At 41.3% G+C, this 15,637-nt stretch overlaps 1 protein-coding gene across 2 annotated transcripts in view; it reads right to left on the bottom strand.

Moving 5' to 3' along the window:
• The window catches only part of PTPRH (protein tyrosine phosphatase receptor type H), a 134,160-nt gene extending 123,569 nt beyond the window's left edge, over positions 1–10,591 (bottom strand). For both annotated transcript variants that reach the window (XM_075280107.1, XM_075280108.1), the window contains exon 1: positions 10,343–10,591. In XM_075280107.1, coding sequence (XP_075136208.1) covers positions 10,343–10,396 — 54 coding nt within the window. In that variant the 5' untranslated portion in view covers positions 10,397–10,591. The remainder of the gene's footprint in view (positions 1–10,342) is intronic.
• Positions 10,592–15,637: the final 5,046 nt, after the last annotated feature.

Below are 15,637 nucleotides of genomic sequence, written 5' to 3'. Positions count from 1 at the left end.
TGTCTGGCAAAGTGTCTAGACCAATCTTTCCCAAATTTGGCACTTTTGAGGACTTTACACCAGGTTTCAGCGCTCTTGGATCTACCATTGCTGAGACCCCAGAGTATAAAAATAGCTTGTGAGAGGCTAAACCTGAAATGTTTGCAATATTTATAAAGAACACTGTAGGGTCCACTATAGGATATTATACCCATTGAAGAGGCCATTATGGGACATTGTACTGTGTGGACGGTCCCCATGACAGATCGGTTGCTATTAGCAACTGCCTCATTTTGTGTTTTCACCACTTTATATAAATAATCCCCTATTGTATTTTATGCTTTTTCAGCAGGTATTAGAATTTTCAGTCATGCCGCTTGAGGAGTAGCGGTGACCGCAGGTATATTCTTCCTCACTTTGGTGGAATCCTTTCCACCCACACTTCATAACCAGGCAACACCAGTTACTAATCTAGTGGTGAATAAAATAGGAAATACAAATATAGGGCCCAAGTCTCTTTATAGCAATGCTATGGTGGAAATTCCCTTTAGGTTTCAGTTCTCTATATGACAAGTTGAAATATAAGCACTTTATCGAATTGACAAGTTTTCTTTTCTCTTTCGGTTCTCCTGTGCACAAAATAATTTTTAGGCTAAGGCCCCGCGTTGTGGAACGCAGTGGAAACACATTTTTAAAAATACAGCTTTTCCGCAGTGGCTTTTTTTCTGCCATGTATGGATGTGATTAGCCAGAACCTCTTTCATTTTGCTGTTTCTGTAAAATGCAGCGTTTTTTTCTGCTGCATGTCCACAACAGGAAAAACACTACATTTCTGCAAAGTGGGGCCTTAGCCTCAATCCTTCAATGATCGACCTGTTTTGGGCCTTATCAACCTGTTTTCCCATATACCAAGGTCTGTAGCTTTTTTATTTTTCTGTCAATGTAACTGTATATTATATATAGCTCAATTATTAACTTTTATGAGCTAATTCTAGAAAGGAACTGAAAAAAAAACAAGCAATTTTGTCACTGCTTTTTATTCTATAAAATTTGCACCATTGATCATGCAGCTTAAATTACATGATAAATCTATTCACTGGGTTGATGAGATAAAATTTGTATGGTTTCATAAAGTTGTACCAGTTTTTCAAAGTAAAACCCACTTTTTTTTTTTTTTTTTTTAAATGTAGATTGTGAGCCCCATACAGGGATCCTTGTAGAATGAGAGGAAGTCCGCGCAAACACGGGGAGAACATACACACTCCTTGCAGATGTTGTTACTGGTGGGATTCGAACCCAGGACTCCAGCGCTGAAAGGCTGCAGTGCTAACCAATGAGCCACCATGTTGCCCCAATGAAAAACCCTTTTTGTTTTGTTTTGTTTTTTTGCATCGCCAACTTCCCAAAACCTATAACTTAATTATTTTTTTGTTAAAGGAACCGTGAAGGCCTATTTTTTTGTGAAAGTTCTATTTTATTGATGGCATTTTGGGCAACATACCGCTTTATTAGTGTTTTTTCATAATGTTTTTCTCGGTGGCCAACCGGCCAAAAATCGATCATTGTTAGGTTTTGTTTTTTTTCAATTAAACATTTCGGAATGGAAGGAGTAAGGCTACATTCACATCTGCGTTGGAGACTGTCACTGTATGTACAGAATCACTATGGAACTTTAACTTGCAATTTTCTGATTGCTTGTATAGTTCACTGCATGATGTTTTAGTGCAATGCATTATACCACCTGTCATATTCAGAGACATTTTTTTGGACAGAAGGCAGCCCTCTATTAGGCCTGTGGTTGCCATGTAAAGGCTTGGACCTCTGCATTCAGGAGAAATTGATGTAGAAGGTCATATGTGGCAGAGTAGGCTCCTTTAGTGATTGATGTGGAAAGTCTATATGTTGGTCACCAGGAAAATGCAGTGCAATCTACATTCATCAGATTATAGAGCAGGAAGGGTTTAGCAGGTTATGGTATAGGTTTGTGACGGAATACTCATTATAATTTATTCTTTGTTTTAAAGTTAAGGGGGGGTGGGGTTCTATCAGTAGTCAGCCATCTCTGTATGTACAGTCACTCACAGGACCACCTGCATGACTATACTGAATCTGTTACCTGAAAACAATCTGCTCAGCTTTTCCTGCTCTATAACATGTCGCCCACGGATTGTACTGCATTTTCCTAGTAACAGATTCCCTTTCATACCATAGGGGCTGAAAGGGGGAGCTCTCTTGCCCCCTAAACACCAGATGCCATGAGGACTATTAAACTGGGACCTGGAAGTCATTCCAAATCTCCTGTGCCTGCAGCAGGATAGTGGCATACTATTATGGTGCTGAGCATTATCTACTTATTTAGTGTGATGTAATAGTATGGCACATAGCAGGAAGGGATTAAAGCAGAGTCCCATGACTAAAAGAACAGGTTACCAAAATGAGAAAGGCAGGATCTGACACCTTGCACCACCACCAGTTAGTGGCAGCAGCCAAGTGACATCATTATTCATAAGTACTGTTTGCAGTACTGCGGCCTCTTCGAACAGCGCACACAGTGTTTAGAAGCATTTAGATGTGTGGGGGCTTTTTTTGGCTGAATGCTATGGCCAAAAGTTAATACGATGCCTACAGATTAATTGTTGTAAATGTCATTCTTGTAGTGTTTTTATCATTTTTAGCAAAATGCGGCATGCTCTTGGTATGCCATTAGCATTATTATTTTTATAGAGCACCATTAATTCCATGGTGCTATACATTATTATATTAATTCTATTGTGCTTTACATTTGAGGGTTTGCATACAGTACACAAAATATACAAAACAAATACAATACTAACAGTGACCGACTGGCACAGTGGGATTGAGGGCCCTGCCTGCATTTACATGCATGGATAAGACACAATTGATAGTTGTGAGGAGCAATGCTGGGGGTCCAAGCTGAGCTTTTGCACCAGAGCCAATAAGTCTATAGTTATGTGCTGGGATAGAACTAAGCCATACATGGTTGTGAGAGAGTGTGGGGACCCTGTCAAGTCAAGTATAAAGGAGAAAATATCTTTATCCTGCCTCTAGATATGAAACTTAAACCAGCCAAAAAAAATGCTCAACCAGTTGTATTTTGCCCTGACATCACATGCCTGCTACTATAGACAATGACAACAGATACCACCCGAATGCAAAAAGGAGACTAAAAGAAACTATATCTGTGAGCCTTAGATTGGTACATTTTTGAATCATGATTTACCATTGTCTACCAAGGGGTATCTTTCTAGGAAATCAGTATTCTGCTATATAGACTAGTAAAAAAGAGCAAACACTGAACAGCTGAAAAATATATGCTTGAAGTTATAAAAAATTGAGTTTTCTTTTTTTTCCCAAATCAGCAACAGTCTAAGGGGGCATTCACACGATGTAATGCAGCGTTGATTCTGACACGTCAACTCGTGCCAGAATCAGCGCTGCAAAACAGAATCCCATTGACTTCAATGGGTTCCGTTTAGCGTGCGTAACACATTGAAATCAATAGGTTAAAAAGCCTCCCATTGATTTCAATGTGTTACGCGCGCTAAACGGAACCCATTGAAGTCAATGGGATTCTGTTTTGCAGCACTGATTCTGACACGAGTTGACATGTCAGAATCAATGCCGTGTTACATCGTGTGAATGCCCCCTTAGCCCCATTTACTTAAATAGAACAGAACTGCAACACCATTCACGTTATATGGACAAGAGCGGTGATATTCCCAGAAAAGAATTTATTCTCTGCTCTTCAACTGAGAACTAAGACTTAAGTTTTCAGTCGTAGCCTGTGTCTGCCATTACCCTTTATGAGCAGTCACGTTTGTGCATAAGAATTATTTGACGTAATTTACATATTTAGTGCGTAATAGAGGACAGGTGTTAAAATGGTGGTTGTAAACACTGAATAAGTCATCTTTTCACTATTTTTCATTGTTCTATCTATTATTACACAAAGTTTACTCTGGTGAGCAAACCAGTATTTCCAGTTCTGTTTCCAATTTATTCTCGGAAGCAACTAAAGATCCATCCTTGAAATGACATAGAGACATAAAAATCTTCTGAAATTCTTGTAAGCTGAGTAATTAACTTCTACAGCGTAGAGAAGACAGGCTCACTACAGTATACTAGTACATAAAACTATAGGTGACGGACCTGGGATCTATATCACTTATTACAACTGCACTAAATACAAAATAATAATGGAGACCCTATACAGAGCTATACATCTATACTGTGGGGTCAGCCTTTAGCCCTGCAGGATAAAAGCATTTTAATATAAACTTATCAGGGTATATGTTATACATTTTCCTCTTTACTATAGGTCTAGTCTAATTGTATTGGAATATAATTTTGTACATCTTAAAATATATGGAAATTGCTAAAAGGAGAAAACTTGTTTAACCTGCGACAGATGAGATGAGAGCTGGTGAGGTGACCTAGGATCTAGTCCTCCATGGGTAAACTGATCACAGACACACACACAATGCTACTGTAGTGGATGGTCACACACAAGCCTCAGTAGTTGGTATGAAAACCGCCTTTGTCTTTTCCCCCTTATTCTGCTCGGTTTCCCCTTGTGACACAAGAGCTCTGTGCTGCATTTCTGCACTGTGATGAAGTTCTTAAAGCTTCAGTTCTGCTGCTTGATTTATTCTCATAGGATTTATGGTATATACACTTTTCCTGATCCGCAGTGCAGGGTATTGCTATCCTATGTCAATAAAGGATTGCTTATAATTAACTATTTACATATATATTGACTCACAATAATGAGATACAGTTTCCACTGACTAGCTTTTAACCAGTAGTTATGGTTGGTTTCACACTAGCGCTTGTATTCCGTCCAGAAGGAGTCTGCATGGATGGAATACAATCGCAATTGCAAGCGTTTGTGCTGTCAAAGCACACGGACCCCAGAGACTATAATGGGCTCCATGTGCTTGGCGCGCACGAATCATTCTTAGCTGACCATTCCCTTACAATTTGGATTGATCAGGGTGTGGCTGATCAATCATATATCATGTCAATCCAATCGACCAAAGTACTAAACCAGCATTCCAATCTGGATTAGGCCCAAATGAATGGGCCTAGTTGGGAGGGGAGTGTCGCACCGCAGCAGATTCATGGCAAGAATGGTCATGTCACTTCTTTTTTCCGCTACTAAGTAGTGGAAAAAAGAAGCGAGTGGCTCCCATGGAAGTCAATGGGAGCTGGTTTTGGCAGCGGATTTTGAGGCGGATTCTGCGCCCAAATCCGCTGCCAAGAAACCCTGTATGAACTTACTCTTATATAGCTCCCATTCCTTTTGTAGCCATTCTTGGCTTTGGCTCAAAAAAAAAAAAAAAAAAAAAAAAAGCAACAAAACCTGCAAAAAAATAAAAATAAAAAAAGCTGTGTTTCCACAACTTGGAGCCTTAGCATAAGACATGCTCACACCATAGGGGCGATGTTTTAGGAAGCGACTTTATTTACCAGGCATGTTTTGGAAGTGTGGAAAGCTCAATATATGCAGAACCCCAGAAAAGCACTGGGAGAACATACATACTCCACCCAATCATTGCCCATGGTCACATTCAAACCCAGGACCCCGGTGCTGCAAGATGACAATGCCAGCTAAGTTAACCACATAAGTGGTATTAGCGCTATCCCTAGAGGTCCTGTCTGTCACTTGTACATTTTATACACAATTCATTGATTGTCTCATAAACCAGAATATGGAATATTCACCATAGGCATTTTTTGTTCTGAACATCAGAATGCATTTTAAAATAGATACAGAAATGTACAATATAAAATGCAGTAGTTCGCTTTTTTTTCAACTTTTTTTGTACCAAAATAGACCTCTGTTCCTCCTACTGCAAAAATAGCACAGGCCAGAAGAAATAGCAGACACCTCGTATTTAGGAGGTTAAGCTATTCTAGTACCAGGCAGTTATCGGTTTCTTTTCTATATAATAATTAAGATAGGACAGACCATTATTTTATCAACTGCTTATTTAGATTCTAAGGGTGTGTTCACACATCAGTATGCCATCCGTCAGTTTGAATTCAGTTTCACACTTTAAAACGGATAGCGTTTTCTATTAGCATCAAAAGGTGTCAGTATACAATCAGTATGTGCATCAGGCTGTTTTAATGTGTGAAACTGAATTCAAACGGATGGCATACTGATGTGTGAACATACCCTAACATATGATGACCATTGGTGCCCACTGAAATCAATAGAGTATATACAACACAAATTTCTCTATGCAGCAGAGCTCTAATGACTAATAAAGATATCTCTAATATATGGACTCATATACACTGACATAGAATATGTTCTCTGCCCTACAGGTTTCGTTGGAATTTACGTGTATGGAGATATAGTACGCTCTCCTAGAAGCAATGGAGCAGAATTATAAGAATGGTGTATTGTAAAGCAGTCTTAATACAGGGCCCATCTAGCAGAAGGAAACAGAGATTTATGAAGATGCCACAGCCGGTTAGGGGTCTCTGCGCCAAGATGGAAATCCACGCCAATTTGGAACTGCCATAGATTTGTATCTCATACCAGAAAACTCATTAAGGGGGTTGTGGTGCATGTTTGATGCATGAGAGCCCTTGCACAAAATATGTAGCACAATGTCATCCCTCTACACCAGAAAACTGGACTATTGGGATTGATGAATTCCCCCAATAGAATATCATTTTTTTTAGCTCCCTATGAAATCAGAATGGTAAAGAGATACAGTTTACAGCTCAGGCACCTCTATGGAAGCCCAGTTACATCTTCATACAAAAATTATACCTCTGTGTACATGAGCGGGAGCAATATAATCCAAACGGTATCGTATGGTAGTATTATACCGTACCTATAGCAGTGGGCTGAATCACTTTAGAGCTAACATTAGAAACTTAATAAAGACATTTATTATAATTATTAGTTTTGTGTAGTTACATTTGATCAAATTGTAATTATTTGTCAGTGTATAACATCTGTAAAACCTAAGTAAGGAGTAATTCACAAGTCTGCGTTTTGCATGTACACCCATTGATTTTAAAGAGACAGAACAGAGACATGCTCTATTTTGGTTCATTTTGTGGACCACTAAACTCCATTAAAGTCTAGGGCAGTGATGGCGAAACTTTTAGAGATCGGGTGCCCAAACTGCAACCCAAAACCCACTAATTTAACACAAAGTGCCAACACGCCAATTTAACCTTAATACTGTATGGATTCACAATTGTGGACAATTAAGGACCCACAGAATACAGTTGTGTGAATGGGACTTTACAGAGCTTTCAATATTGTTAACAACTTTGTACTACATTTGGTACTTTTGAACAATTAATATTCACTATTTACATTGCACAGATTTGTTTTATAGTGACCACGTAATGTTGTTATGACCTGTAATAATATCACATGTCTGCTATAAAACAGATACTGTGTGATATAAATAGTGAAGGACTCCCACACAGTCCAATCTGCTCCACAGTGGCCCCCACACAGTCCTATCTGCTCCACAGTGGCCCCCACACAGTCCTATCTGCTCCACAGTGACCCCCACACAGTCCTATCTGCTCCACATTGGCCCCCCCCAAAGTCCTATCTGCTTCCCAGTGGCCCCCACATAGTATAATCTGCTAGAAAGTGGCCCCCACATAGTACAATTTGCTCCACAGTGGCCCACACACACAGTATAATCCATTCCACAGATGGGTGCCCACAGAAAGTGCTCTGAATGCCACCTTCGGCACCCGTCCCATAGGTTCGCCTTCACGGCTCTAGGGCTTTACAGACAGAACACAGATGCCATTTCCACATATCTAGAAACCTGAAAAAGTATAGAAAAATGTAAAAAAAATATATATATCCAAAAACTTGATCTATTTTTTGCAATGAGAAAAACTGATGAACCACGGACAACATAGGACCTGAAAATAACCAGGATGGAGTGCTGTCCCTGATATCACAGACATGGCAATTACACTTAGAAACCAGGAAAAATGCATCTGAAAAAAACAAATGTGTTTTTAAAAACATGAATTTAGAATTTGAGATAATTAAAATAGTTTTTGCTTAAATATGGAAATTGCCTGGGCATTAGAAAAAAAAAAACTGCATGCATTTTTACATATATTTTTTCTGATTTGTCTTTTCCTACATTTCAAAGTTCAAAAAAAAAATGCCCAGTCTGAACCCAGTCTAAGGCTGGGGCCCCACGGGCCGGAAATGCAGTGATTTGAGAAAAATCGCATCTTTATAGAGTACAGGCTAAGTGGATGGGATGCATGCGAATCCCATGCCCACTTTGCGTTTAAAACCACATCTCGGACATGCTGCGCAGTTTTGGAAATCGCAGCTTGTCAATTATATTTACGGAAAAGCCGATGGCTTTCCCATAGATATAATGGTAACAGAAAGTCCATGGAGGAAAACTCTGTGAACTTTCTGTTCAAAATGCTGCGGGAAGAACCACAATGCGTTCCCGCCTCTGTTTTTCCCGCAGCGTTTTAGCGCTGTGGAATGTCCCATGGGGCCTTAGCCTAAATAGGTCTAAAAACTTTACAGGTGATCCCATCCATCAAAGACACTGCAAAGTTTGCCTTTCTCTGGCCTAATGAAATCTTATGCCTGGACCCTACACTTAAAGGCAGGGGCTGCAGCTATCACTCTAAAATGAATCAGTCATACCACAAAAAGTTGAGGTCTAATAGGTCTAGGCCTAATACTACATTCACAGGCTGCAGCAACTGCATTACTAAACCACAGCAATGGTTTTTAGATCCTATCAGGTTTTCAGGTTTCTATCAACCAATCACTTCCCGTGGTTACCAACATGTTGGAACCAGGTTAAACATGCTAATTTTGTAGCCCGCTAAATAAACACCATTCTGCTCCATATTTAACAAACCACAAGGACATTTTTTAAGCTGTGTACCAGAACCGTAAGACAGCCTTTTAAAATTCTGTATTGTCGTTATTCACACAAAGATCAAAAATGACCAAAACAATTCGCTAGCGGAAAAAGAAACCCATTGAAGTCAATAGGAGGCATTTTTTCCATGTGGATTCTGACGTGGATTCAGCGTCAAAATCAGTGCCAAAAAACTCCACATGAATGGACCCTAAGGGAGGGGGGAGCTTCTTAGGTCCCGTTCACCCAAGTGTAATAGTTGTTGATTTTTGGTTCCCCACTTAGGCTGAAGCCCCACGCGGCATAAATGCGAATCCCATTCACACACTGCATTAAAATACCTGCAGCACAAATGCTGCGATTTCTTAAACAGTCACGTTTTTGTAAATCGCAGCAGGTCAATTGAAGCAGAAAGTCCGCAGAGGAAAACTTTATGTGAAAAGTGCTGCGGGAAAAACTGCAGTTCATTTCTGCCGCAGTTTTTCCCATAATGATTTGTGGTTGTGGCTCGCTACGTGGGGCCTTAGTCTCAAAGTCTTTAACAAAGTAAAGTACAATGCGTGCGAACAGTAACATAGAAGTGTTTCAGTGTTTTTATAAAAACATACAAGGACTAAGGGTCACATTCTGACTGAAACATGTAAGTGATGTGTGAATTGTGAAGGGTCGCATTATTAGAGACATTTAGAAGAAGAAGTCTCAGGCATTACTTGATATCATGGTCATTTTTATCACCCCTATGTGTTCTCTTCAGCTCCATTTCCTACCCGCTCACCCCTCGGAGGATGTGGTTTGCTCATTAGGCTTGAGCATTATGTGAATACACTAATTAGGTGCACACCCTTTAGTCTTATTTGCATAGCTAATAACTACCAAGTTTCCACTTACTCCATTCTCGGCTATAGTATATCTATTACAGTATATTTGGATAGTATACAGTCTTTATACAAATGCTTTTTACTCCTTAGGTTTCAAAATGAGGAACCGAAAACACAAAGCAAACTAAAGCAGCACAAAGGCAGTACACAAAATTCATAGAAAGATACAGAAACGGATCTGTATTAGTGCATAACTTGAGGAGACTTCACACAGACAGCTGTAACCGTAAGGAATACCATATGCCACCAGGTTTCATATATTTGTATACAGTGCTACCGTATATACGTATACTCATATTCCTCTGGCCTATTGGACATCATTATCGTAGACTAGAGCCATACACACAAAATATCCCAAAACATAAGAAAAAAATTTCAGCATACAAGTCTCGCAGTGACTGATATGACAAGACGTCTTATCTGCAGAGCACAAATGTCTCACAATATTTCTCTGTATATTTGTACCACGGTATAGATCTTTCTCACATCTCGGATTATATACATTAGTGCCAATATATTCCAGTCCTCATCATTATTGAGAGCTGCGCATTTTCCAGTACTTACCAGTAACAGAGCCGACAGGTTGCATCGCCCCAGTGTGATGTAGTGAAACGCCATTGGGGCATTGAGATTTCTGTTAGGATTAAACACCTGAGAGTCTCAGGTCCCCAGAGAACTCCAGTTACACTTGCTGGGCTAAGATTCCGGATGTCACGGCACCTCCTGCTCCTGTCACTCTCTCATTGTCACTCAGAATGAAGTTTGGACTTGTTAGATCTTTGTACTTTTAGAGCAACAGGGAAGTGAGACCGTGAAATGACTAGTAGAGGCAGCAGCTGTCACACAATTCTCCTCCTCTCTTCAAGGCAGGACTTTAACCTTTTATTCTTCTATTTGAATGGCCACCTCCCTGTGCACAGTAGGAAGTTGCATCCTACACAAAGTTATTAACTTGCTTCAGATAGCAAACACAGCTCAGCTACATATTACCCATGCCTTGAAGTCAAATACAAAGTGCAAATAAAGTGAGAAAGTCAAGTGGGAGTCGACCCTGCACATGCCACAGCAGGTGTCTTATATTCTGAATGAAAAACACACACTAACCCTGTATGAGGTTTTTCTCGTCCCTCTCACAGTCAGGTGACATCGTATGGATGGATTTACAAGGTGCTTATTTTCACAACAACACATTTGACGTAAGACCACACATCGCAGATATAGCTTAAAAATGCTGCAGAGAAAAAAAAAGTGGAAACGCAGCTTAAAATTTTTTTTTTCTGTTTTCACAGTTTTTCCACTGCATTTTGCATTTTTGCCTCTCCTCATATAAAGTCTATGGAGAAAATACAGCGTTTACTTACGTAGAGTTAACATGCTGCACTTTTGAAAATACTGGCCCACATTTATTATTGTGTTTCTGGCAGAATTGTGGTGGAAACTTACATTATGTATTGGCACATCTCTGGCGCACTGTGTCATATCTCTACTCCGCACCCTGCTCAACACTTGTTTAAACTGTAGGCAGAGCGGGGTCTGAATTTGTGGGATACCCCAGTCCACCAGATTTACTAGAAGTAAACTGGTGTAGATGATCTGTAACCTCGCAGCGAAAAATCACAGCGTTTTACGGTAAGGGCAAAGTGGATGAGATTCTAGCGAATCCCATGCCCACTCTGCAGTAAAAATCGCAGTGTGGACATGCAGCAATTTCCAAAACTGGTGCGGTCTTGGAAATCGTAGCATGTCAATTATACCTACGAAAATGCCAGTGGTTTCCCCATAGCATACCTCCCAACTTTTGAACAACAGAAAGAGAGACAAAATGAGCGGCGCGCTATGCGTGCCGTGGCAAATTTAGCCCCACCCACTTTTATGTTGAATCCGCCCATTCTCATCTACATGTCCCCCGACACAGTATAATCCTCCTACAGTCACCCATACATTATATGCCCCCATATTGTAATGTTCCCTTCCAACTGCCCCACAGTATTAATTCCCTCTCATGGTGCCCCAGTTTAAACATGAAACTGGAGCAGCTGGACGGGGACATTAGCAATGGGGGTAGTTGGAGGGGGGCAATAAATAAATGGCTGATGAAGTGGGACATTAAATGGGGGGCAACTAGAGGGGGACATTAAATGGAGGAAACTAGAAGCAGATACTAAACCATAGGGGTAGCTGGAGGGGGACATTAAACTGGGGGCAACTAGTGGCAGATAGGTCCCCCTTCAGCTACTCCCACAGTTTAATACTCCCCTCCAATTTTCCCCAAGTTTAATGTCCGCCAGTTTAGGTGCCCCCTTCATCTGCTCCATTTCATGTCCTCTCCTCCATCTCTGCCCCCGGTTTCATATCCCCCCCTCCATTTCTCCCTCAGTTTCATATCCCCTTTCATCTGCCCCCAGTTTCATGTCTCCCCTCCATCTCTGCCCCCAGTATAATGACAAACACAGACAGACACACACACAGACAGACAAACAAACACACACACACACTCTCTCTCTCTCTCTCTCTCCATCCTGCATCTCACATCCCCCCTTCCCCTCCCTTCTCAGTACCTTACACGGATCTCTTCCTCTCTTCACTGCACAGCACACTGACACGCCCACCTATCACGTGACCGTGTGATGTCACACAAGGTCCTTGAACCATAGCCGAGCGTTCCTCCGATCACCGCAGCCTGTTATCTGTTATAAGAGCAGGCGGTGATCGGAGGAATGATTGATCAGTAAATCATTAAAGGGACATAGCGGGACATGTAGGGAGCTGCACGGCACTTATGGTATACCTCACAGCCATCCTGATTTCCGCGGGACACTCATGCTTTCCTACCCCTGTCCCGTGGAAATCAGGATGGTTGTGAGGTATGCCATAAGTGCCGTGCAGCTCCCTACATGTCCCGCTATGTCCCTTTAATGAAGGAAGAAACACGATGTGTTGCCGTCTCTGGTTTTCCTGCAACACATTTTTTTTTTTTTTGCAGTAGGATGTTCCGAGGGGCCTTAGTTTAAGGGTAAGTTCACACGTGAGTTTTTTGGACCAGAATTTGATGCGGAGGCCGCCTCAGATTCCTTTCCAAAAAATGGCTAGCCGCGACTGGATGCCGGTGCAGTGCAGTCCGGATTAGGCCCAAATGAATGGGCCTAGTCAAGGAGGGAGGTGTCGCGAGGTGGACGTCCGCGGCTGAAGAAAGGGCAGGTCGCTTCTTCAGAAAAAGGAAATGACCGGCTTCCATTGATTTCAAGATTGATTTCAAGGATCGTCAGTTTTAATAAATTCCACCCAATTTGTTTTCCACAATGTTTTTGTCTGTGTGGATGAGATTAAGGCTGAGGCCCCACGGGCTGGAAATGCCACAATTTGCCGTGGGAAAAATCGCAATGTTTTACAGTATCTGCAAAGCGGATTAGATTCATGTGAATCCCATGCCCACTTTGCGGTTAAAACCACAACATGGACACGCTGCAATTTCCAAAATCGGCACGAAGCATGTCAATTATATCTACAGCTTCCCCGTAGATATAATGGTAAAATACAGTGTTGGCCAAAAGTATTGGCACCCCTGCAATTCTGTCAGATAATACTCGTTGTCTTCCAGAAAATGATTGCAAGCACAAACTCTTTGGTATTAATATCTTCATTTATTTTTCTTGCAATGAAAAAACACAAAAGAGAATGAAAAAAAAGTCAAATCATTGCTCATTTTACACAAAACTCCAAAAATGGGCCGGACAAAAGTATTGGCACCAGGGTCAGACTGTGGTGTCTAGGGCCCACCAGTAGAATTGTTTCTAGGGACCCACCACCAGGACCCTGCAGATCAGCGGTACCAAAACACAACGGCTAAAGGTGATAACATGTTGGGAGCTCACCCACTATACCATGTGCACTACCTAAATGTATTGCTACATCTTGCATGGCAAGTGAACAGCGCGGCTCCTAGAAATGTTACTATTACCTGCTTGGTCCTGCTGATTTGCAGAGGTCCTGGCTGTTGTATCATCGCAGATGTAATATTGATGGCTTATCCTAAGGACAGACCATCAATATTAGAAAGATGAATAAATCCTTTAGGGCTAGTTCACACGGAGATACATGAACTGTGTGTTGCACAAAAAAATATAGGGCAATACTGGGTAGTACTATTAAATAAACCACATTTGGCCAGCAGGCCAAACTACCACATACAAGACAGAATAGTTATAAAAATATATAAATTTTATTTAGAAAAGTACATAAATAATAATAATGGATTGGAGGTAAACAATGCATCAGCTATGGATGCAATGACATACAACTAGGCTTTCATAAGGAAATATGCTTTACATTTATAGTCAATACAATATTCAATGAAAAGAGTTCCTCACCCCATAAGAATGGGCATCATTAGCTATATACAGATGGATAAAGATCCAAGTCACTAGCACTTCTTACTAGAGGGCCAATACATTTACATTTGATATTGTAGACAAAAGAAGACATATGAGCAACATTGAACTTTTACCTGTAAGTATGTCATGCATCAGAACGCGCCCCGACGCGCGTTTCACCACGCAAGTGGCTTCGTCAGGGGGAAGTAGCTACTTCCCCCTGACGAAGCCACTTGCGTGGTGAAACTACTTCCCCCTGACGAAGCCACTTGCGTGGTGAAACGCGCGTCGGGGCGCGTTCTGATGCATGACATACTTACAGGTAAAAGTTCAATGTTGCTCATATGTCTTCTTTTGTCTACAATATCAAATGTAAATGTATTGGCCCTCTAGTAAGAAGTGCTAGTGACTTGGATCTTTATCCATCTGTATATAGCTAATGATGCCCATTCTTATGGGGTGAGGAACTCTTTTCATTGAATATTGTATTGACTATAAATGTAAAGCATATTTCCTTATGAAAGCCTAGTTGTATGTCATTGCATCCATAGCTGATGCATTGTTTACCTCCAATCCATTATTATTATTTATGTACTTTTCTAAATAAAATTTATATATTTTTATAACTATTCTGTCTTGTATGTGGTAGTTTGGCCTGCTGGCCAAATGTGGTTTATGAACTGTGTGTGTGAACATTCTGTCGCAGATACCAGGCATCCAGTCGTGGCATTCCGCTCCGGATTAGACCCAAATGAATGGGCCGGAGCCTCGTGCCGCAGATGCTGAGACTGATTCAGCCGCGGAATCTGCGGCAAGATAGGGCAGCTCGCTTCTTTTTTCCGCTAATAGCTAGCAGAAAAAAGAAGCGAGCGGCTCCCATTGAAGTCATTGGGAGTCATTTTTGGCAGCGGATTTTGAGGCGGATTCCACCTCAAAATCTGATGCCAATTTCCCCCATGTGAACTAGCCCTTAAAGTGGTTGTCCAGGAATTGGAGCAACTCATGTCCCGGGTGGGAAGAGTAAAATAAAAAACAAATAAATAAAAAAGCATACTCATCTGTCCCCGTCGCTCCGTTGTGCGCTGCCAGTGTCCATTCAGTCTCGTGCTGGCGCCTCCTTGCTGGGAGTCCTGCACCTCATGTGATCGCTGAGACTAGTTAGGTAAAGAATTTCCAGAAAAGAGACCATGAGAACGAACAGTCACAGGTGGGGGACAACGGGGTGCTGGGGACAGGTGAGTATACTTTTTTGTTTGTTTTTTTATTTTTACACCTCTACTGCGTGTATTTTTCTGCAATGTGTGGATGGGATTACACACACTATATACCTACACACTCAGGCCTGGTTCACATCTGCGTTCGGTAATCCATTTGGGGAGTCCGCATGGTGACCCCCGAACAGACTATTGAAAGTATTAGCAAGCGGTGTGCAGTGAAAGCATATGGACCCCATAGATTATAATGGAGTCCGTGTGCTTTCCGTGAAGTG

This window comes from Leptodactylus fuscus, chromosome 6 (assembly GCF_031893055.1).
Source record: "Leptodactylus fuscus isolate aLepFus1 chromosome 6, aLepFus1.hap2, whole genome shotgun sequence".
Lineage (NCBI taxonomy): Eukaryota > Metazoa > Chordata > Amphibia > Anura > Leptodactylidae > Leptodactylus > Leptodactylus fuscus.
This window is presented reverse-complemented; position numbering and strand designations above follow the sequence as displayed.